The sequence below is a fragment of the Cydia amplana genome, chromosome 5 (genome assembly GCF_948474715.1).
Source record: "Cydia amplana chromosome 5, ilCydAmpl1.1, whole genome shotgun sequence".
Taxonomy (NCBI): Eukaryota; Metazoa; Arthropoda; class Insecta; order Lepidoptera; family Tortricidae; genus Cydia; species Cydia amplana.
In genome coordinates this window covers 8839657-8864910 of record NC_086073.1, presented here as the reverse complement: position 1 = coordinate 8864910, position 25254 = coordinate 8839657, and the positions used below count along the sequence as shown (strand labels likewise).

The 25254-nt window shown below is 38.2% G+C and overlaps 1 protein-coding gene across 3 annotated transcripts; it reads left to right on the top strand.

The window, feature by feature from the left end:
- Positions 1-2418: 2418 nt before the first annotated feature.
- On the top strand, positions 2419-25254 carry LOC134647931 (chitin synthase chs-2). Of its 3 annotated transcripts, none has more exons than XM_063502312.1 (22): positions 2419-2530; positions 14056-14300; positions 14484-14650; positions 14882-15209; positions 15306-15505; positions 15592-15910; positions 15998-16218; positions 16410-16677; positions 16795-17057; positions 17338-17548; positions 17902-18102; positions 18459-18685; positions 18904-19071; positions 19455-19760; positions 19843-20084; positions 20162-20318; positions 20524-20676; positions 21213-21389; positions 22805-22972; positions 23094-23337; positions 23863-24008; positions 24715-25254. In XM_063502312.1, exons 1-22 carry the CDS (start codon positions 2439-2441, stop codon positions 24907-24909), a joined length of 4698 nt encoding a protein of 1565 aa, XP_063358382.1. In that variant the 5' UTR covers positions 2419-2438; the 3' UTR covers positions 24910-25254. The 3 variants fall into 3 exon arrangements, with proteins under 3 accessions (XP_063358382.1, XP_063358384.1, XP_063358385.1); XM_063502314.1 differs by lacking the exon at positions 21213-21389 and adding an exon at positions 21579-21755 and having other exon boundaries at positions 2425-2530; XM_063502315.1 differs by lacking the exon at positions 2419-2530 and adding an exon at positions 9709-9956.

The following is a 25254-nucleotide window of genomic DNA, read 5'->3' as shown; positions in this document are numbered from 1 at the left end:
GTATTGGGATTAGTCCGGTTTCCTCACGATGTTTTCTTTCACCGAAAAGCGACTGGTAAATATCAAATGATATTTCGTATGGTTTTTGATGACATTATTTGTACGAAATAATGATAATATGGAACTTCAATCCATTATTCTATATAAGTGCACTAGCGACTTTATTGTTTTTGAGATTAAACCAAAGCTGAATTTTTATTAGACACTGTAGAATGAGAAGTAAAAATCGATTTCCTAGAATCTTTAGAAGATAGGTAGATATACCTTTCGTAGGCGGCAGTCTAGTTGAATGCTCTTTTAGGTATGGTTAGGCGAGGTAGGTGCCCTCGAAAGTATCGATACCTTGAGAGAGAGATACCATAGATGGCACTTTGCTATTAAGTTCACTTAAATAACTGACGAGGAAAAAGAGAGCCTAGGGACATTTAAACGTATTTATTTCTCTATCTACATTTTTTGGTAGAGCAACTTACCATTTGTCTTGCTCTATTTGACCTTGTGTGCGTCACGTGCAATTCTGCAACCGTTCTAATTAATTTTGTAATTAACTAGTACCATGAAAACGTTACGGGTGAACGCTACGTTTTACAAATGCTTTATTAAATCCATAGAAAAATAACGTTCTGATCGCAGACGAAATTCTAGTCATGATGTCATGATTGAGTAAAAACCAAGACACCTGTGATGTGACATTCCTCACAAAGTAAAACTTAGATAGGTATAAATAAATAAATGTCAAGAAACATATTAATACAAAGACATATAACCTAGATATAGAGCCCCTGTGGTTTCGATTGCATGAAATGCTCGAAGCTTCGTCATTTTTACCCCAAAAATATAATAATAATAATAAAAAGTATACTGTTCTCTTTTTCTACAATAGTCCCAATGCCTGCTGAGACCGGTTCATGGGTGTCTATTGTTGCACCTGGGTACGGGTTCCAGCAGGCGTTCTACATGACATAAAAGCTCTCCAAGGGGCCTCTACGTGTTGGATCTGTGTCCCCACGCAAGCCTATAAAAAAACCGGGATTGTAGGCCCGTGATATCCCAGGAGATACAAATAATAAAAATCAGTTGAGCCTATATATGTCCCACTGCTGGGCACAGGCCTCCTCTCATGCGCGAGAGGGCCCCTAAAAAGACATTGGGAAAACCCGGCGGACTTGCTATTTAATGCAAGTCTTTATGTGACTCAGGGCCCGATTCGGATTTTGAACTAGTTATCTATTAGATATCTATTAGACATCACCCGATATTTTTAAGATCTAGCCTGTCAAATTTGACATTTCCGCGATTCTGGAGATACTCTTGAATTATTTTCACAGTGTCTAAAACGTCTTGTTATGTATTTTTAGATCTCAAAACGATTTTGAAACGATCTTAAAACGATAATTTAACGTAAAAGTGACATTGGTTTCCCGAATTGAGCTGCAAAAGATATCTAGTTGAAATTTTAACTAGTTGGTATCTAGTACATATCGTATCGTTCTCTTCCCTAGAACGGATCTTGTTTTCCGAATACCGCGGTCAACCAGAGTCAACAATGAATCTTTTTTCGTCAGTTATCACGACTATCACGAGCACGCAAATGTACGCGTGGAGCGATACAGTCGGCGCCAGCCGCTGTTCCTTTTCAAAATGGAAAGTCGTGATTCCATAAATCACAACTTTTGATTCGTTTTATGACTCTATTTAGCAAGAAAAAATAATATCTTCTGCAAGTTTAACACAAAATATGCAAGATTTATTTGAGTCAAACTTAACGTGATATAACTTCTAGCTAATGTTGGAAAACCACGAAACGATATATGTATAGATGAAAAATGCATATGGCATGTGGCGATAAGAATAATTAATTAATCTTTTAAGTCGTATTTTATGAGTATTGTGACCTCATTGCGCGGTAATAATTCTACTTTTCATATGTCCTGAGCAAGAAATTTATAAATAGCTCTTGAGTGCCATTTGAAAATTTGTTAATTTTCCAATAACTGTTTTATTATAAAATTGGTCGAGTTTAAGTACTCAAACATCAACATCCATTTGTACGAGGTCTTTATAAAGTTGACCTGGTTAATATAATTAAATCTTGATATCCTCATGGAGCTTTGTGCGCGTTGAAGTCTTTTGAACGGATTTGCAACAGTTGCGGTGGATTTATCTGGAATTTATAAATCTGTTTTATATGTACCTTCTTAAAATACATAAAACTTCTCGCGTTTGTAATATATTTTGACGATAAAGTAGTTTTACTTATGAATAAAGATTTTTATTTATGAACACTGAATTATATGATTTGCCGAATTAAACAAAAAAGTGCCTATACCGCTAACAAGACATACCTACCAAAATTTAACACCAGTTAATCGTTATGAAAAATAAGGTCTTGCTTTGTGTATTTACGATAGCATTCTGTGTTTCCAGAGTGGTGAAAGATGGCGACTACAGGCGGCAAGCGCCGCGAGGAGGGCAGCGACAACTCAGACGACGAACTAACGCCGCTCGCCAACGAAATTTATGGCGGCAGGTCAGTATATTTCATCTAGCATCCATACATAACTCTTAGGCGAACCCTACACGTCAATAAATAATGTGATAATTATCATGATATTTACTTATGTATCTTGGGCCGGATCACAGCACACGCTACACCATCAATACGGATCGCGTCAGTACTGAAGCGTTCTGAAGCTGCGTACTGACGCGATAAATACCTATCAAACGCGACACTACACGCAAGATAAATATCACGATCCAGGATCTAGGATCAGATCACAAGGATTTCCAGAAATCCAGCGAAATATTGTGATCCGTCAATACACTATATACCCTACACGTCAATAAATATCGTAATCCGACACTTTATATTGACGAATCACAATATGGATCTTGCGTGTAGGGTTCGCCTTAGTTATAATATAAATCAGCGCCATTACACGATATAACTATAGGTTTTAATATATGTATATGAAGCAAGTACCTACGTCTCGATTTTACGACGAAAATATTCATAGTTCGATGCGCTGCTATAGTAAACCACGAGTAAGAATTAAAAACAGGTATTAACACATATAGTATGGCTCTTCTGAGGTGAATGAAAACGTTTCATTTTTAACACCACACTAAGTATCAAAATAATATGAGCGCCGTATCGCTTCGGGGCGGTTTATCGTCCTACACTACCAAAACGTAATATCTAGAATATCAGTGACATTAAATTTGAACCTTAATACTATGACGATACCGGTTGTTTTTCAATATGAATGTTGTACTGGCACGTGCTAACTCAAGGAGCAAGCGGTTTTGCGATAATAGAGACAATGGCCTTTGTTTGAAAGATTAAGGCTCGAAGCGAAAAGTTCACCTCAGAAGAGCCGTACTATACAAATTGTTATAACGTGTGTTATTTATACGTCGAACAGCAAGCTGAACAAGATGGAATACCTTAATAACCAATTCTAATGTAATGCAGAAAAGTGAATCACAGTACAAAAAATAGAGATAAAAATAACCAATCAATTCTTCACACATACCTATTTTACTTGGTCAACCAGATCTTGACAGTAGAAAAAGGCGGCAAATTTGAAAAATGTAGGCGCAAAGGGATATCGTCCCATAGAAAATTTTAATTTCGCGCCTTTTTTTACTAACAAGATTTGGTTGACCAGCTATAGCTACCTATTTATGTCGGCAATTGTAATGACGACTATTTGTCATACCGTAAGAAGCCGATGTACAGATACACATGCCACTATGGGCCCGATTCGGATTATGTAATAGACATCTATTAGATATCTTTTAAACATCGCCAAGATAATACGATAACGATATGTTTAAAATCTAACCTATCAAATTTGACATTTCCGCGATTCTGGAGATACTCTTGAACGATTTCCACAAGATATTACTTAGAGATCTAATTGTGAATAGATATCTAACACGATCTATCGTATAAGTGACATTGGTTGCCCGAATTGAGCTGCAAAAGAGAACTAGTTGAAATCTAAATTATAACGTATCTAGAATGGATCTAGTACGTGTCGTCTCTTGTGTATATCTTGAAATTCGAATACGGCAGTATATCTCCAGTGGGTGGCGAAGAACAGTAAAGTTCACCGATTACGTGAACTCGCGTTATGTTGCGTATGACATCACCCGGTTTTCGGCCCGGCGTCACCGCACCATAGGGTCATCGTATCGAGATTCCATGCTGTTTTTTGCCGTAGATCGTTCAAGAGCTTAAATACTTCCTTGGTTATTAGAACGATGAAATATAGATACACTGTTATGTCTTAGACGTGTAAAGTTTAATTAGAAATAAGTACGTAGCTGAAGACAGATTTATTATTTCTTACTAAATGTAGAAATCTGAGGTAGCAAACAGTAGGAACTAAATGTCTTATGGATTTCAATTTTATTGTATGACAAGTGCACACAAATATTTAAGTGAATTACCTAATTAATCATATCATTTGATATTTACCAGTCGCTTTTCGGTGAAGGAAAACATCGTGAGGAAACCGGACTAATCCCAATAAGGCCTAGTTTCCCCTCTGGGTTGGAAGGTCAGATGGCAGTGGCTTTCGTAAAAACTAGTGCACACGCCAATTCCTGCGATTAGTTGCCAAGCGGACCCCAGGCCATGAGCCGTGGCAAAAAACGCCGGGACAACGCGAGAATGATGATGACCTACTTAAACATATTTAATAATACATATATATATAAATAATAATAATAATAATGTGAGCCTATATACGTCCCACTGCTGGGCACAGGCCTCCTCTCATGCGCAAGAGGGCTTGGGCTATAGTCCCCACGCTAGCCCAATGCGGATTGGGGACTTCACCTACACCTTTGAATTTCTTTGCAGATGTATGCAGGTTTCCTCACGATGTTTTCCTTCACCGAAAAGCTAGTGGTAAATATCAAATGATATTTCGTACATAAGTTCCGAAAAACTCATTGGTACAAGCCAGGATTTGAACCCGCGACCTCCGGATTGAAAGTCGGACGTCATATCCACTCGGCCACGACCGCTTAATATAATTCACAATTATGATTATGACATAATAGCTGCTCCTGCAGTAGGTAGGTATGCCTCATGAAGTGAAAATCATGTGAATTTGTTCTACACGATTGCAGAGTGAAAGTTTGTATATTTGGTAACAAAATGACAAAAAACATTGCGCATATACGCATATAACAATACTATTTCCAAGTATAAATAATGTATTAAAGTGTCCGTTTATATAACGGTAACAATATGATGTTTTTCTTCGTACCTAATAATGAGTAACATGTCTGCCATGTTAAACAAGTAATTAAAAAATGCTGTAAATGGATCGTTAATAGTTTAATTTATTGCATTGCAATGTGCTGAGTTTCTTTCGTAATGTGCTAGACGAGAATAGTTCCCAGCGTAGTCATCACCGGTGGCAAGAGACCCCCGATTAAAACGATATTGTTTCACAACTGTTCATAAACAGAGTGAATAAGACTGACACAACACAGTATGATAATCTATCTCCTTATTTCATACACATTCCTGTTTGCGTATACTCGTTATTTCCTGCTTAGCAATACAAAGCAACAGGAAACTGTAACCGACAGTCTAGTTCCGGTTTAAAATAGGCTATCAACTTTTCTTTCTCGATCATTATCTTTATCTTCATAACAAAATGAGACTTGTACCTACATACCTGGTTTCTTTAGTGAAGTGTAATGCAGTAAATCTCTTAGAAAATATTCGTTATAGATACACGGCAACTTAATTTATTTTCGTTGGTAGTTATCTCATTGTTTGTGAGAAAAATAATCATACCTACAGTTTTAATTTACTTCCACCATCTTGAGCATATATGTAGGTATTATCTTAGATAATGCTCACTCCCCTTGCTCTTCTTTCTCATGCTTTGGGTAGTTTGGCAAAATAAGATATTCCAATTAATAGGTATCTCAATAAATTGTCGAATAATATTAAAGCAAGTAGTTGGCTGTTTCTTTTTGTTCTCGGTTCTCGTTCAGCGATCGGTCACCCGGCCCGGAACCCGCTCAAATGCCAAGGTTGACAACTCCAGCGACACAACTTTCGATCTATTGGCTGCGCCACATTTTTGCGGCCAGCTCGATTCTTTATCATACAAGCTACTTATCATTCATAAAGTTGTATTCAATCTTATTTTGTAACACATTGAATTAAATGAATACTATTAGTTTTAGCATTGTTCAGTTTTGTTATCATAATGTAGACTACATCATAACAAAATGTGATGATGTGTTATGATGTAGGGGACGACTTGGACGCATTTTATCCGGATTGGCGGGAAAATGCAAACGACAGGGTTGAGTGGAGGAAGGGAGGGGAGGCCTTTGCCCAGCAGTGGGACATTAAACCAGACTAACAAAAAAAAATGTAGAATTATATCTTCCAGTTGCTTTCGCCGACCGCCATGGCTACTTACGTGCAATAGGACCTTAACCGACAAGGGTCATACTTGAACGGAATAGCTGCCTACTTGCTGATGTTCTACGCAGAAAATGTATTTTAGTAGGTTACAATTAGAAACAGAAGCTTACCTAGCAGCAGCCGCGGATTGAAAATGAGTGGCTTTAAAAACTTGTGCTTAATTCAAATTTAACGAGTCCAATATGGAAATTAGGTTGAAAGGACAAGTTGGTCGAAAATAAATCACAATTTATATTAACCAAAAAATTTAGCTAAGGTGGATCAGGCGAAACTTCTTTTCATCATTGTATAAATTATTTGGTATATAATATCTTAGTTGGGTGCCTAGGTAATTATATACTCGTAATACGTGTCTTTATAATTTTGATCGAATGCTGCTTTTGCCATATTGCGCGGCTATTCCTCTTAGGCCCACTTGCACCATTCCACTAACCCGGGGTTAACCGTTTAAACCTGGAGTTACCACGGTTACCAGTACAATTTGACACTAGGTTAACCACGGGTTAGTGGGACGGTGCAAGTGGGCCTTAGATTTATTATATCTTGAAATAAGCGACATTAAGAGCTCAAGTTTACATAAGTAAAAAACCCACCAAGAAAAGGCACGATTGTTACAAAATCTTCAGATAGGTATGGGAATCAGACGTAGACGTGCATTACGCTTTATGGAGCTTTTACCCGAACGAAATGATGGTCGTTGACCTCTAAGGTTGGGCATTGGGCAAGAATCTGAAGATGTTGCGGCCTGCATACTAATAAACAAACATTGCGCCGAGTTCATGTTTATAGTTTTTACCGTACGATGGCTTGGTACTCAATCTAATTAGGTACATTTTGCCATAGCAATTTATTGATATCTTTGGTTCTTCATTTATACTTATTACATGAATTTATTGCATAATTACTGCATTATGAAGGATTCAATATTAAATTCAATTTTATTTATTATCAATCGTAATATAAGTTTGGTCGTAATTACTGTGAAATTGTTACGAGTTCCTGTCAATTTCCTAGATAAAACAATAAGGACGTTGAAAATCCTAACCTAAACGGAGTTTATCAAGGATATTGACTGTAAAATTCCTGTTTCTTGCAACTGCAACGCTGCAATGATAACGCTATGTCAGCAGCTGCTGCAGTCGTAATCAGAATGTAACCATTAGGTATTATTACCAGTGATCGTTAATTTTCCAGCAATTTTGGTGCAGCATAGTAAAAATAAAGGATTTTCTTCAATTTTTTTCTAGGGGGTGGATTGGTTAGGGTTAATATTACTGTTATTAACCCTAATTATCTATTCCACCTAGAGTAGGGCATACAGATGCTTTTAACCAACAATGCTGCACCAAAATTGCTGGAAATTAACGATCACTGATTATTACATATGCTGTTTAACTGAGTATCCATAACGAATATATAAGTAAATAAAACAAGTGACAAACGTAAAACATTTGCACGAGAATATAAGTATCCTAAAGTGTAGACAACTGACAAGTTACGACAAATGACATGAGGTCCAGTAATGATGATTACTAACGATTCGCTCCAGGCTCAATCTGTATCGAAGTTGCTGCAGACATTACAACACTGTCAGCAAAATCCATCTACAGGTTCACCAACTTATCAATAACACAGCTTAGGTCTTAGGGCTTTGAGATAAAGTCTACTATTGTTTAAATTGCCACAGATAGCTGGGTCTGCAGCAATGGATTGACGTGAGGCTGTCTTTCGTAAGTTTTCGTGAGCTCGCGCGACATTGAGCGATCTATTGTTCGGAAACGCGCGGCGCAGGCGTCGCGGGCTCACACGTCGCTCATACTTACGACAGTCTGGATCGAGCCGGAGGAAGGTCATGCCATTTTATTAATGCACGATTTGGAATTAGATGTTGACCTCGATTTCATGAGATATAAATAACAATAAAAAGTATCTCCACTCTTTGATTTGGAGGTCTTATTGAAGCTTTTCAGCTAATTGCGTTTAATCATTGTGTATTGTAACATGATTGTAATCTAGATTATATACAAGTGAAACCAAAGTTGAATAAGTATTTAAAGTTGAAGTACTTAGGTAGGTACCTTCGAATGCATCTCGTTCTATTCGTAGGCAAGCCGGTCTCCTAGTTTGGCAATCCAAATGTTCTGAACTTTAGGAAAAGTGCTCAACTGTCTGAACAATAGGCAATCCGGTGGGAATTGAGCTCTTTGGTCGATCTGCCGCTGTAGTCCTTGTATAAATAATAGGCATTTGCTTAGTGTTCTCATATCCTTAATTACTTATACGGAAGAAAGAAATTAAAGGAGAGTGCCTTTCATTTGATTTGTATGTACTTGTGCAGAGTGGCGTACGCGATCATACTGGCAATTAACTGGCTAACACTGACTATAATTTCACGTACCGTGGCCACTGCTGCAGAACGAGGAACTCACTGCACAGTGCTTTCTTACGATCGTATGGGGACAAAATACTCAATCTTTAATAAAATAGCCATATGCATTCTAAGCAATTACAATCAGTCCAAGACGTACTTATGGTGGAAGAGTTCCATTGTGGTCTTCATCAGCAGTTCCATTCCACGAAATAGCAATGTTTATGCAAATGCTTAGTTTTTAGATGAAAATAAAGTCGCTATAAAATAATCTTCTAAATCAGTTTAAAAATGACGAGGTTCTGAGGTAACAAACATAAAAAAACATACAAGCGAATTAAGAACGTCCTTTGGAATTTTGAAGTTCATTAATAATTCAGTAATTAGTTTACAAAGGGCGCAATTTCTAAGCAATTGCTCGAAAGTGGTAACACTAGTAACAGACAGCATCAAGGGATGCTGGATGGGTAAACGATTAGCGCAGGTTTTTTATACATTCATTATATAGCAAAAGAACTATAATCGAACTGGATTATTTAAAATGGTTATGGTCCGTAATGAAGACCGGACTGTTAATTAATGAAGACATCATTAACTAAGAAGGGATGTTTAATGCCTGTACATACGCTATGAGTGCACATACTTGCAATTCTTTAATCTATCGTGCCAATTGATACTCAATAAAATATCAGTTTACTGAATGGGATTGTTTTTGTCCTGTAATACGATATTAATATTTTGTCCACACATGAACGATGGCGAATCACCATTCGGTGTGGTGGTCGTACGCGGGCCAAGCAGTCGGTATTGCGATCGCACCGTTTGCTGTCCTCAATCACACATAACAATGAGTTATTGAACAATATTCGTACTGGCAGGACACGTACCGTCGTAGGCTCCCGAGTGGCCCTTGCTAACTTTATTGCAAATTTCCTTTAACTCTTCAGTGATGTGTCTCTGAGTGTAATATCTCTAGTGATCGTTGTGTTTTCTCCTCATAATGAGTGATCATGATCGGAAAAGTTACTACGATAAGGACGACCAGGAAGAAATTTACGCGCCAAATAATAACAATTCGTTGTATAGCAATGGAACTTTACATTACTGTAGCATTTACAGGTACAGGGTTATGAATATTACGTACCTATATGAATTTTACTAATTATACAGCATGTAAGAATTACAAAACAATACCTGTCTTAATGTCTGCACACGTTTGATGGAAGGCGTTACGTATCACTTAAATGTAATCAATCAATCAATGCACAACTTTCTAATTTCATTCGCTTGGTGCACAACTCGGTGCTGGCTTGGTGGTGACACCATGAAAGTACCTAACAGTAGTAGTCGTTGCCAATCAAAACTAAGCTGCTTGCGTGCTTTTATAAAAACATTAACCGGATAAAAATGTCGAACTGACACATTATAAATAATCAAATAATTCAATGGGGATAAAATATAAATATAATTAAAAACGAATATTAGGCTAAGATTAAGTATTCATGAAATGCACTTAGTTTAATCCAGATTGGTTTTCAGGAAGCTGAATTTATGTACAAGCGTCCAAATCTCTATAGGTATGCAATAAATGTATGTACCTACTTATGTTTAGGTACTAAATAATTTCCTAACGAAGTGTTAAGTGCACTTATTGTTCAATAAAAACGGATATGTTGAAAATAATATTGTATTGATTTAATAATCGTTTGTACGGTTCGTTGTTCGATGGTAGATCAAGAGGCATGCACTGCGACCGTTGTAATGGTTAATTGGGTTACCGCCGACCAACTAGCTATTACCTTACGTAAACCCCCGTGTACTGTCTAGATATGAGCGCCGCGCCGGCGCGCCGCCGCCGCCGACAAAATTTTCGCGCCGCCGCCGCCGACGCTGCGCTATCGGCGTGGCATCGGCGTGACCTTGGTAGTTACTACTACTTTCGGAATCAGATAATATATTTTTAATCGAGTTTAGATCATTAACGGCGCCACTTCGAATAGTTTATAGGCATTCAAAAGGTATTTTAGGCCCATATAATTAAAAAATATCGAAGGCAAATGCAAACTTATATATCTAGTAACCGCGCTACTAGTCTTGGGAAAACGAAATTATTTAATATCAATTTTAACATCAATATGCTTGTAATAAACATACTGATTTCCTTCCATTTTTATTGTGGAACGTTCCACATTACAATTTATAGATTGTATATATAAACTAGACATATGTCAATCACAATGAAAAAATTAACTGTGATCAACTCTGGCTAACGTGAGACTCGAACCCACATCTTTGGATTACCGATCCCAATGCATAACTAATTTTGCCAGCTAACCATCCGTCATTTACCGCGAATTTAACCATTGCAAGCATGGTTAAACGTCTTTAAAAGGTATTAAATGGGGTTAATTTTGAGATATTAAGCATTTCCACGTCCAAATGTCCGTCCGTTGGCTTCGCACGGAAGGGCGTCGAAATCGGGTCTCAATTAAACTTGGCCACTGTTCAAATTTCAAGCTTTGCTCTCTCGGAGCTCAATCTTTGGCCTTGCATGGCTCGCATGGAATTAAGCCGCTATCTGAACCTGCAAGTTTTTGGCCCTGTTTGGAGCTCAACTTTCGGCCTGTTTTAAAACGCTTGAGCATTGGTCCTTATCCGATCTTAGCTCCATTGTAGCTCGGCCTTTGGCGTCGCACGAATGCGCCCGCAGAAAAGCTCCAGATCTTTAACACTATGGCTTCAGTCTTTATCGGCCTGCGCCCTCGCTCTGCTCTCTTGCAGCTCGGCCTCGCACAGAAGCGCGCCGCAATCGGCGCTCCAGGCGTTCGGCCGTCAGCCAAGCTTACACTTGGCGTTCGATTCTTAGCTGTATGCTTACCTGCAGCTCATCCTCTGGCCTCGCATTGGGAGGCGTCGAAATCAAGTCTTCGGTGTTACATGGAGCTCGGCGTTGGGCCTCACTTTTTAACATAAATCGGTTTTGTTGAATCGATATTGGTTAATGACGGAGCTCGATTTTCTTTGGACTGCTTGTCGACAGTCGACGTTTCCCTGATACAGTCAATCCACAATTTTTAACTTAGCACAAAAGATCGCTAAGATCTTCCGACCAGAGCCTCGTCAAGATTAAGACCGCCTCCGCATCCACAGTTTATACGATATCAATTTTTTTTTTTACCATTATTCAATAAATAATCCTTGAAAATAAAAAATGCATTTATTTCATAACTTTCTTACAGCAAAAACATGTTTTTTCGGTAAAATGTTGGTTTGAATTCTATTTTCATTAATCGAAGGTGTTTCAAGGCCACGCCGCCGATTCGCCGCCGCCGCCGACCAATTATGTCCGGCGCGCCGCCGCCGGCTATATGCCTATCGGCGCTCATATCTAGTACTGTCACAACTAAGGTACCGAACCGCCCAGTGTCGAAACCACAACATTGTGCCGGTTTTCTAACCAAGAATAAAGTCGCTGAGAAACACGCTAGCCCCGTTTACGGAAATTAAGATAACATAACTGCATAATGCCTACTCTCATTCAATTTTGTTTTTCATTATTCGTGTTTAGTAACAGTTCTGGTAACAGACAGCATTTAGTTAACATAAAACAATGGCAGCACATGATGAATTTCTGTAACACTTTCTCGTTCATTAATACATTAGAATATTATTTAAATTGAATATTAGTAGCGTCTGTATGAAAATGAAATACCGGTAAATCCACGCTAAATATTTTATATATATTATTTTGATTTGTCTTTGTTTAAAAAAAAATAAAAAAAATTTTTACTTAAGATGTTAAAACCTAGTAGATGCGTATTAAAAATATCGTAGGCTTACGAATGAATTCCATCCATAAAGTTGGTATTAGCTCGCTATGTGTAAAACATGTTACTTAATACATACTTAACTGCAACGTTTAAGTATTTTCATTCCTGACTGCTGGTACTAAGGTATAACTGAAGAACATCAATATTTTACCATTGTCTATCAACTTTCTGTTATAATATAGAAACGGATTTACAGAGAAAAATGCGATCGCATTTCAAGTTAGCGCACGCCTAATCGCGTGAAAGAGGTTAATTGTGGTAACAAAAACAATTGAACATTGCGCGACAAAGTGGATGACGATTGAAGACGACACACAATCGGAAGGAAGTTGCGGTACCGATTCGAGCAGATACACAGGTTTCTCTCTCGTCACCGTAGCGCGTGTGAAAGTTGTTTTTCTTGCGTCTGCGTCGGTGGCATTCGCCGACTGGCAGGTTTTAATCTGAGAGTAGCCAATACTTCGTATCGTAGCTATAGCTGGTCAACCAAATCTTGTCAGTAAAAAAAGGCGCGAAATTCAAATTTTGTACGGGACGATATCCCTTCGCGCTTACATTTTTCAAATTTGCCGCCTTTTTCTACTGTCAAGATCTGGTTGACTAAGTATAATTATATTCGTTAATCATAAGGTATGGGCTACTTGCCCGTAAAAAATACAAGAGGCCAATATTAATTTATATTTTGACATCAAAATCATGTTATTTAGTTATTATTCGCCCGTGCGTCTCGCTCGTGCCAATACATACCTATACAGACAACTACAAACAAAATGCATGCACTAATCACTACATAGTATAAAACAAAGTCGCTTCCCGTTGTCTGTCTGTGCCTATGTATGCTTAGATCTTTAAAACTACGCAACGGATTTTGATGCGTTTTTTTAAATAAATAGAGTAATTCAAGAAGGTTTATGTATAATAATTTGTTAACCCGTGCGAAGCCGGGGCGGGTCGCTAGTGATAAATAAATGAAATAAATTAGATATCAAAATGTACGTTCGAATTGGCCTCTAGATGACATTACGTTCTGGTATAGCGATTTAACCGCATTATCGTAGCTTGATTTTAGTACGCCAAAATAAACTTGCTCTATATTTACCATGCCAAACATTTTTAGGATTGAAGTTACTGTCATTCTCTACCAAACAGCTGCCTATATTTTTATTGTTTTTCAAGGCAGGAAATATTTGACATGGTAGGCATTGAAGAAGTTACGGTTCGTACTTAAAGCGTTAACACGACCGACTTCGTCGTTTTCGACCGAACACGTTTTCGGGCACTTTCAACTAGGTACCTCAAAAAATCAAAATATTTAACTACATATTAATTTGTTTCTTTCTTTTGTATGATTGCACAAATAATTCAAAAACAACTTTCTCAAATTTCAGTCAAAGAACGGTGCACGAAACGAAAGGATGGGACTCGTTCAGAGAATTCCCGCCGAAGCAGGACAGTGGCTCCATGGAGAGCCAGAAATGCCTCGAGTTCACAGTGCGGCTGCTCAAGATATTAGCTTACGTGATCACGTTCGTGGTGGTGCTTGGCTCTGGTGTCATCGCCAAGGGGACGGTGCTGTTCATGACGTCACAGCTGAAGAAAGATAGGCGGCTCGCTTATTGTAATAGAAATTTAGGTAAGTTTCTGCTAAAAAATCCTTAGCGCGAATTAGACCCACAACTCCCACAAGCTACAAGAGAGATGGTTCAATTCTCAGATTATTCACGAGCATTTTATTATCATATTGGTATATCGAAATCCTTACCTTTTTAATGTTGCTAGTTACTACATTAAAACATCACCATACTTTATTTTCCAGGTAGAGACAAGCAATTTATAGTAAGCCTTCCGGACGAAGAACGAGTAGCGTGGATGTGGGCGCTCCTTGCGGCGTTCGCTATCCCAGAAATAGGAACAGTCATCCGCGCCGTGAGGATATGTTTCTTCAAGACTTCAAAACGACCGACGAGTGCACAATTCATTGTGGTAAGTTCAACAGGGTGGGAAACGCGACCATAATAAAATAAAACTTAAGTGCCATGTGGCGCCTAAAATTTACCGCTATATGTAGGTACCTAGACCTAGTTTTAGGTACTACAACATGGAAATGGCTGGGTCCGTACTGCAATATACAGCGCCATCTGCGTTAAGTTTTGCGCGTTTATTAATGTGAACGAGAAGACTTGTTTAAAACACACTGCTTGCTTTCTTTTACAGGTGTTTGTTGCAGAGTCACTCCACACAATAGGTCTGGGATTGTTATTCTTCAAGATACTTCCAGAGCTCGACGTCGTCAAAGGCGCCATGATAACCAATTGTCTCTGCATTATCCCCGCGATACTGGGTCTACTCTCAAGAAACTCGCGCGACTCGAAGCGGTTCATGAAAGTTATCGTCGACATGGTCGCTATTGTAGCACAAGTCACCGGGTTTATTGTGTGGCCATTGCTGGAAAATAAGCCCGTGTTATGGCTGATACCGATCGCGTCTTTATGCATTTCGTTGGGATGGTGGGAGAACTACGTAACCAGACAGAGCCCCATTGGTAAGATACTTAAACTTACGTAACGCATAAAACATTACTTTTATTTCATAATTATTTCATTTCCATCAAGAACATAATTTTAATATTTTCTTTCAGGTGTAATCAAAAGTTTAGGCAGACTAAAAGAAGAATTAAATCATTCAAGATATTATACTTACCGGTTCATGTCCATATGGAAAATATTGCTGTTTTTGATGTGCATTCTGTTTAGCATATGGATGGAAGGCGACGATCCGGCAATGTTCTTCCAGCTATTTAATGATGGATTTGGACCACATAACATCGTAGTTGAAGAGGTATAAGAAGTTTATTAAGGCTCTATTTAGATGATTAGCCAATCTCGGCAAACCACGTTATACCTACAGTACTCGTCTCGTTTCAGATACAAATTCAAACAGGAGGCACAATGATTCCAGATCTAGTAAATGCCACACTAACCGGAGACTCTGTAGAGGTTGCAGCAGTTTACAAGTCTGCCTTCTACGTTCTGCTTATACAAATGTTTGCTGCCTACTTCTGTTACATTTTCGGAAAGTTCGCGTGTAAAATCCTCATTCAAGGCTTCAGTTATGCGTTCCCTATCAATCTAGTCATCCCGCTGGTAGTGAACTTCTTGATCGCTGCTTGTGGAATAAGGAATGGGGACAACTGTTTCTTCCACGGGACCATACCTGATTATCTGTTCTTTGAAAGCCCACCAGGTAACTTTACTTAAACTTTTTTTATCTGTGCGATTTTACCCATTTTTACCAATAGCAATACATAATACCTTTTCCAAATTTTTACAGTTTACACCCTAAGCGATTTTATTTCTCGCCAAATGGCTTGGGTGTGGTTATTATGGCTTCTATCGCAAACGTGGATAACGATACACATTTGGACCCCGAAGGCAGAGCGTTTGGCATCTACGGAGAAATTGTTTGTCTTACCAATGTATAATGGACTGCTTATTGATCAAAGCATGGCGCTTAACAGAAAGAGGGATGACCAAAAAGATGTAAAGACTGAGGTAAAGTAATAAACATAATAAATATTATCATAAGGTTAAATGTCAATAGTTTCTCTTCATCAATCAGGAATTGTCTGTCTATAGAGAAAATAAACGTGAAATATTGATAAAAATTATTTGATACTACAAATTTCGTTTAGATTTGAAAGATAAAATAACTGACTGTATACAATGTGTTTTATGAATTCTAGGATCTTGCCGAAATCGAGAAAGAAAAGGGTGACGAATACTACGAAACCATCTCGGTACAGTCAGACAACACTGGTGCTTCACCCAAAACCATCAAGTCTTCAGACCAAATCACCAGAATATACGCATGCGCTACTATGTGGCACGAAACGAAAGACGAGATGATAGAGTTCTTGAAGTCGATCCTCAGGTTGGATGAAGATCAGTGCGCGCGGCGTGTCGCTCAGAAATACCTTCGCGTAGTGGATCCTGATTACTATGAATTTGAAAGTAAGTTAATTTGTATGTTGCCATAGCTGGCTTGGCAATAATTGACCAACTCTACTGCAACGCCTTACAAAGCCTATAGAGCGATGCCATATTTAATTAAATATCTCTGATTTACAGCTCACATTTTCTTGGATGACGCTTTCGAAATTTCCGATCACAGCGATGATGATTCCCAAGTGAATCGGTTCGTGAAACTTCTCGTCGATACACTTGACGAAGCTGCTTCCGAAGTACATCAAACCAACATTCGAATCCGACCACCGAAGAAGTATCCGGCCCCTTACGGCGGACGGTTGTCGTGGGTGTTGCCAGGAAAGACAAAAATGATTTGCCATCTTAAGGACAAGGCGAAGATTCGTCACAGGAAACGTTGGTCCCAGGTACTTACCCAAAATTTATATTATTAGACACGTGTATGAGATCCGTGCTTTTGGGCAGCATAACTTGCACTTGCAGTACCGTGGCTATGCAATCTATTAAATAGAGAATTTTTACAACAACAACCAGTCAGTAAGCAACTGTTTTTATCACCTTTTTCACTATGCATTGTTATTAATATGCTCCTGTAACTTTTTTGCTAGTCTACAAAACACCCCCTCGTGTGCCTATTACATAAACATTAACCTGTTGTTGATATAAATATGATTATTATTTCCTAAGGTGATGTACATGTACTACCTTCTGGGTCACCGTCTAATGGAGTTGCCGATATCCGTGGATCGAAAGGACGTTATGGCTGAAAACACGTTTCTTCTAACTTTGGACGGAGACATCGACTTCCAGCCTCATGCTGTCAGACTGCTTATCGATTTGATGAAGAAGAATAAGAATCTTGGAGCTGCTTGCGGACGTATTCATCCAGTTGGATCAGGTAACGATTTTTTTCTGTTTGCTTGCTCTTTCATTACCACATCTACATTCGAAGGGCAAATTCCGGAGAACCGAAAGCCAATCCCGTGTCCTGATGATTTTAGTTTGTATCTGTAATGTATCGCTTGGTGCGCCTTTTCTTTAAGATTGCATCAAAGTTTCAGTTTGTTCCGCCTTTCCTTCAATTTTTTAGTTTGTTCCTCATGTTGTGTTAGTTTTGGTGAGCATAATATATCCTATACTTATTGTAGATTGCAGTCCAGAATAATTGTGAAGGCAGCTAGTTTTAGAACCAAAAACCAATTATTTGATGTTGTTTTAGTTAGGTGCTGAATCCAAAGTTAATTATTTCAGGCCCCATGGTGTGGTACCAGATGTTCGAGTACGCCATCGGCCATTGGCTGCAGAAGGCGACGGAGCACATGATCGGATGCGTACTCTGCAGCCCCGGCTGCTTCTCGCTCTTCAGAGGAAAGGCTCTCATGGACGACAACGTTATGAAGAAATACACTTTGCGATCAGATGAGGCTAGGCATTACGTACAGTACGATCAAGGTAATTCAATTAATGAAATACACGTAACATTTAATCCTACTCGTAGTTCTTAACAAAACTGAACTAGTAGCCTAGTTGCCAAGAAATGCTAAGAGTCGCTTAGATGTCAGAAGGACATTTTGACCGGTTCCAATACTACAAAATTAGCTTGCATTTAATCGCCTTTCAAATACTATATGGATAAAATGTAGGGAATTTATAGATTTTGACGACGCCTAAAGCCTCCCCAATTTTTTTAATCATTTCAAAGTTAAAGAAATGTCATGAAAATATATTGTTCTATTGGCTGGAAATTTAAAGTGCCCATTGCCCAAGTCCAAGACTTAAAATAAACTCCAACTTCTCTACCATTACAGGAGAGGATCGTTGGTTGTGCACCCTGCTGCTCCAGCGCGGATACCGTGTAGAATACTCAGCCGCGTCGGACGCGTACACGCATTGCCCCGAAGGTTTCAGCGAGTTCTACAACCAGCGTCGTCGCTGGGTGCCCTCCACTATCGCCAACATCATGGACCTGCTCGTCGACTATAAGCACACCATCAAGATCAATGACAACATTTCGACTCCGTATATCGCTTACCAGGTAACGAATTCACACGTATACTATGTCTTTCTGCTTTCATAGGTTGTCGAGAGAATTTCGTGATGCCTTAAAATCTTCGAAGAATTTTCTCAAGAGTAAAAGGAGACAAAATAAACATTCATGTAAAACAATTTGCCGTACCTACCTAGGAAGTATTTTAGGACTTAGGTATATAGTACCTAACTACTAAGACTATTACAACATTCAATTAATTTCAGATGATGTTGATGGGCGGAACGATCCTGGGTCCCGGTACTATATTTCTTATGTTGGTGGGTGCCTTCGTGGCTGCTTTCCGAATCGACAATTGGACCTCCTTCGAATACAACTTGTACCCGATATTGCTATTCATGTTTGTCTGCTTCACGATGAAATCCGAAATTCAGGTAAGACCCTTTAAACACCTTTGAATACTTTAAATTTTGGAGCAGCACATTAAATCGATAGAAATAAGTACACATTACGCCATTAAATATCAAGAGGCCTATTAAACCGTAGCTAATTATACTCCTAAAGTAGGTTGGTTTAGAACTACGATAAGTAAACTTAGTAACATTACCTCAAACTAGAATGTCATAATTATAAAAATGCACTATAAAAAGGACTATAATACATTAGACAACCAGTCTCGAGAGCTCATAAGAGTAATTGTCATAGAAATCTGTCAGCTAAGTCCAATATGTTGAGCAAAACAATAGTACTTTCAGAGGAAACAAAAAGAAGTTGAAGCGTTTTCTACATATTCATTTCTAACATTTGCTTGTTTCAGTTATTGGTTGCTCAAATTCTATCGACAGCGTACGCTATGATAATGATGGCTGTAATCGTCGGTACTGCGCTCCAATTAGGCGAGGACGGCATAGGATCACCTTCAGCCATCTTCTTGATAGCGTTGTCGAGCTCCTTCTTCATAGCGGCGTGCTTGCATCCCCAAGAGTTTTGGTGTATCGTGCCCGGGATCATATATTTACTGTCTATCCCATCCATGTACTTGCTTTTGATTTTGTATTCGATTATAAACTTGAACGTCGTATCGTGGGGTACTCGAGAAGTGCAGACTAAGAAAACAAAAAAAGTGAGTACATGTTGGTTAACTTAGGTATCCAAGCAATTTAACTGCTGTACTAAGGTGGCTAATGCGATTATGGACTTTTTAGGAAATCGAGCAGGAGAAGAAAGAAGCCGAGGAAGCCAAGAAGAAAGTTAAACAGAAGTCCCTCTTAGGATTTTTACAAGGTGTAAATAGCAACGAAGAAGAGGGGTCTATTGAATTCTCTTTCGCTGGACTTTTTAAGTGCTTGCTTTGCACGCATCCCAAGGGCAACGAAGAGAAAGTTCAGCTCTTGCATATTGCTTCGACGCTCGAGAAGTTGGAGAAAAAATTGGAAACTGTAGAAAGGTGGAGAACATTTTTATTTTTTATGAAATATACTGATATTAAAAATTTGGTACTAAAAAGTTAATGTAACATTTCAGGGCAGTTGACCCACATGGACTAAGTAGAGGACGTAAGCTATCGATCGGGCACAGAGGTAGTACGAGTGGCGATCACGGGTTAGATGCGTTAGCAGAGGACCCAGAGGACGAACACAACTTGGATTCGGATACCGACACTTTGTCTACTGTACCGAGGGTATAAACTTACTACTTTATTACAATATCGAATCTTATTCATTGAACTCTGGTCATTTAACAGAACCAAATTGCCAATTTGTAGACTTTGACTGTCTATACGAACCCTTGATTAGGTGGATATAAAGGTGTTGGTAAAAAGTATAAATAAAAACGATGATAATACCAAAGTAAAATCGTATTCCTAATTTGTATTATTCGTTTAGGAACAAAGAGATGACCTCATCAATCCTTATTGGATAGAAGACCAAGAATTGAAAAAGGGTGAAGTTGACTTTTTGAGTCAGGGAGAGCTGCAATTCTGGAAGGATCTCATTGACAAATATCTCTACCCCATTGATGCTAATAAGGAAGAACAGGTAAAATATGTCGTAATCGTAAAGGTGACATTTGTGTAAAAATACCAATATCAACAAAAAAAAATCGAAAACACATTGAAACAACCAATGTATTTCGTAATTTTCATGGGTATATGTATTGCAATATATATTGGACCCATATCTACATTCATTTCAACTTCAAATATATAAGAAGCATGTCCCAAAATTATTAGAATGTCTCATACAAACGCTTTAAGACTTCGAAATATATTTACAAAAAGTGTTATTGTTTTATAAGCTATAACGCAGGATAACATCTTAAATATGAGAAACCACGCGTTTTTATGGGACAACCGGACACTCGGGCAGATATACCTACTTTTTGGAGTCCTTTTTAAAATCTTCAGAACTTTGAGATTCAGCTACAATAAATTAGGTACGTACGTACGAACCTGATTTAAAAAAAAACATTTCTGATTCGTACTTTTTTGTATACAACATAAGACTAATAGTTTCTTTACAGGGAAAAATGCTACGAATATTATATTTTCATGTTAATCTTCCCCTAATTCTAGGACCGTATATCCAGAGACCTTAAAGAATTGAGAGACTCGTCTGTGTTCTCATTCTTTATGATCAATGCCCTCTTTGTCCTCATTGTGTTCTTATTGCAACTGAATAAGGACAACCTTCATTTCAAATGGCCGCTCGGAGTAAAAACTAACATTACGTATGATGAGGTTACGCAAGAGGTACAGTGACTTCCCTATCCAGCGATCGGCCTTCAACGATGACTCGGAACTATGACGAACGAAGATTTCGGACAAACATTCCAAATAAAAAAAGACCTGTGGTATTAAGTCTTTATTAAGTCATTCCCAATCACCCTTGAAGGTTGACGCAAAATTTTACTAAATAACTGTTTTTATGTACTTTTACAGGCTAGAATTGCTGCCGATTTGATAGAGCTTCGTAATAAGTCAGTTTTTGCATTCGTTATGTTTAACGCGTTATTCATATTGATAGTGTTTCTGTTACAACTCAATAAAGATCAACTCCACGTGGATTGGCCTTTGGGAATTAAGACAAATATTACGTACATCGAGGAGACAGGCGAGGTATAGCCAGAATTATCGAAGATTGTGTCTCACGAGTCTAACGATCTTCTTCTAACCGGTCTGTCCTGGTTTGGCACACCAGCATGGAACCCCAACACACGGAGGACTAAACTTCTTCGGCGACACTCTAATGGGTTCACACGCCTTCTAATTAATATCCGAATCCCAATTATTTTCCTGATCAACGCAAATCCCAGTAAAAGAATTAGGTTACAATTGATAAATATTTCTAATCCTTGTTATAACGGTAGCGTTTCTCAATGAAGTTAGTTACGTTACTGATTGTACCCTAGATCCGTTATTTAATTTTGATAATTCCGTAGAACCGATTCCTGGTGAAAATGTTACTGTCCACAATTATTCCTGCAATTTTCACGTTATCCAAGATGGAGGATCGATGTTGTCTTTGGTTATTAGGGTGGAGGTATCTTCTTATTAAACACGGTGACCGGGTCACTACACTACTTTTCCTTGTACATACTTTACACCTCGGACAACGTGGTGATTTGTGTAACAGGATAATGTTTCTATCTAAATAGGTACAATGGAAATGCAATTTAATACAGTTAACTCCTAAGTTATAAGTGTTACTATAATATAACGAACTTTCCTACCTATACTCGTCAGGACAATGATCTATCTTTAGGACAGAAAATGTGGTACCCACGAAGTAAAATCTATTCAATAAATCAACTCCTTTTCGGGGCCTTATTTATAATTATATCGCTTGACTTTTTTACTTTACTTGTCCTAAAAATACGTTGATTCTTACGAGGCATAATAATTTATGTTTAATTTACACATGATAAATGACGTCAAAAACATAAGATTGCATTTTTCTCACTGCACACGTACCTATTAAACATTGTTTTTGGTGTTGTTCATGTATGGTGATTCAAGTTTCCTATTAATTTGCACAAGTCAGTAACAAAAACCACGACTATCTCAATTTCAAAGACACCTAATGAATAATGATTTATGTTCTACTTTTAATGATTTTTAATTAACACGTTTTCGTATAGGTATTAACCATTTTAAAATATTTCCAGGTATTAATTTCCAAAGAATATTTGCAATTGGAACCGATCGGTCTGGTGTTCGTGTTCTTCTTTGCGTTGATTTTGTTCATCCAGTTCACTGCCATGTTGTTCCATCGATTTGGAACCCTTTCGCATATCTTGGCATCCACTGAACTGAATTGGTTCTGCACGAAAAAGGTACGTAATCGATTAACAAACGAGTACATCATCAACCAGTTATTCAATCCACATATTTTGTGCTAGTCTTATCTCTTCATCACGCCATTCTTGAATAAGTATTTTCCTTTTTAAATTCTAGGCGGAAGACTTATCTCAAGATGCACTACTGGATAAAAATGCAATAGCAATAGTAAAAGACTTACAAAAGCTAAATGGATTGGATGACGACTACGACAACGACTCGGGCTCTGGACCACACAACGTGGGCAGGAGAAAGACCATCCATAACTTGGAGAAGGCGAGACAGAAGAAGAGGAATATTGGCACGCTCGATGTGGCTTTCAAGAAACGCTTCTTTAATATGAACGCTAATGACGGACCAGGTAAAAAACTTCCTAATTTACAAATCTCCAGTGGCCCGTTTATCAAAAGCTTGTAACTTGTAATACAAGTGGAAGTCCCTTTCTAACAAAAGCTGTCAAAAAGGGGCTTCCACTTGTATTACAAGTTACAATCTTTTGATAAACGGGCCACTAGTCTTCGGGAGCAAGTGTTTATGGTGAATTTATTCCAAGTCACGAACCTTCTTAAGGCCTCCGGTTGACGCAGTATGCGGCGTACAGCGTCACGTCACGTCAAGTCGGCAATATTTATAAAGAACAACGTTATACGCAGCGTACTGACCACCAAGACGGAGACCAAGGCGTAACGCAATGCCAATACCAGACCAACGTTACGAATTGAAATACGACAAAATAACTCTAAATTAATTTTTTTGGTTTGAAATAACTAGATCACGATTTTCCCCTGGACTTATATCTATCCTCTCTAGCTAGGACCGATAAATAGCCTCGGATATAAGAGTTAGTTGTATGCTGTTGTTCTTTAATTAACTCATTAATTTTCAGGGACGCCGGTACTTAATCGTAAGATGACCTTAAGAAGAGAGACACTGAAGGCTCTAGAAACGAGGAGGAATTCCGTGATGGCGGAGCGAAGAAAATCACAAATGCAAACTCTCGGAGCAAACAACGAATACGGAGTGACTGGAATGGTAAAAATATATTTAGGATATTTTAAATGAAAACAACTTTAATGAGAATCAAAACCTTCTGAGGCCCAGAGGCCCTTTCGAAAATATTATTTTTACTTGTGTTAAAGAAGACAAGGTTCCAAATTGAAAAACAAAACTAAAGCTTCAAGGACTTAGGATCATAAAACGCAATATTCCTCGTGTTATCGTTAATAGGCTACATGACTAATTTTTTTTATGGTATCAATCGATCGGGTTTGTTTTTAGGATCAAATGTCTATATGGGACCCATTGCATTAAAGTAACACAAAAGTCAGAAATTGTAGTCAAAGTCCGACAGTCACACTTCACTCGCGAAACGCCCTATACAAAACGGCCAGAGGCCGTGACGTCATCGCCCATCTTGTAGTATGGACAAAACAAGAAAATTGCGTTTTTGTCGGTGAAATATTGCGTTTATGTATATAGTTGCTATACAATATTTTTTTGGATGAAATGTAAGGAATCGAATGGTACCCTTACTTTTATCGTTTTTGGAAGTTAAAAAAAAACTTAAATTTTGAAACTTTCAGGTCCTGTAATTTTGTAATTTTTCAATATTTTATTTTAATATTCACATTATTGTGATAAATTGCTCGTTTGCTATCTATTTTACTAGATTTTGTTATAAAATTCAACATGTCCCCCTACCCCCCTGTAATCCCTATTACTTTGGTATTTCCTTCAGATGAACAACAACCTAGTGGTACCACGTCATCGCACGTCTACTGCTAACATATCGGTGAAAGACGTGTTTGCCGAGCCCAACGGAGGGCAAGTGAACAGAGGCTACGAGACGACGCTCGGCGACGAGGACGAGAGCAACTCCATGAGACTGCAGCCGAGGCCGAACCAGGTCTCCTTCCAAGGGAGGTACCAATGACCGGGCTAGTGAGGTGCCTCACAAATCCTAAGAGTTGCCAAAAGTTTATGTCACCGGCTAGGTTAAACAAATGTAGATACTCATTCTTAGAATAGTTTTAATCGTTAAGTTAAAATTAAAACTCATATTTGTAAGCATTGTACTGCTTGTGATATTTGAAAGAGAATTTGTTATGGAACAGGAAAGTCGCTAAATAGGATATTTATGTAGACACGTTAGCGTGTAGAATAAAGTATTAGGATAGTTTTTAATAATTATACACTGCCACTAAACTTTATACTTTTGTATGTACTTTTTAGGACATGTTTAAATGATTGTAAAATAAATCAAATGCAATTTGTTATA

Bases quoted from the DNA above. Each gene is read 5' to 3' on its own strand.
- LOC134647931 (XM_063502315.1), top strand. From the start codon at position 9,838: ATGAGTGATCATGATCGGAAAAGTTACTACGATAAGGACGACCAGGAA. The intron at 17,058-17,337 runs GTACTTACCCAA...TTATTTCCTAAG, and splicing joins ACAGGAAACGTTGGTCCCAG to GTGATGTACATGTACTACCT. The intron at 20,677-21,212 runs GTAAAATATGTC...CCCTAATTCTAG, and splicing joins ATGCTAATAAGGAAGAACAG to GACCGTATATCCAGAGACCT.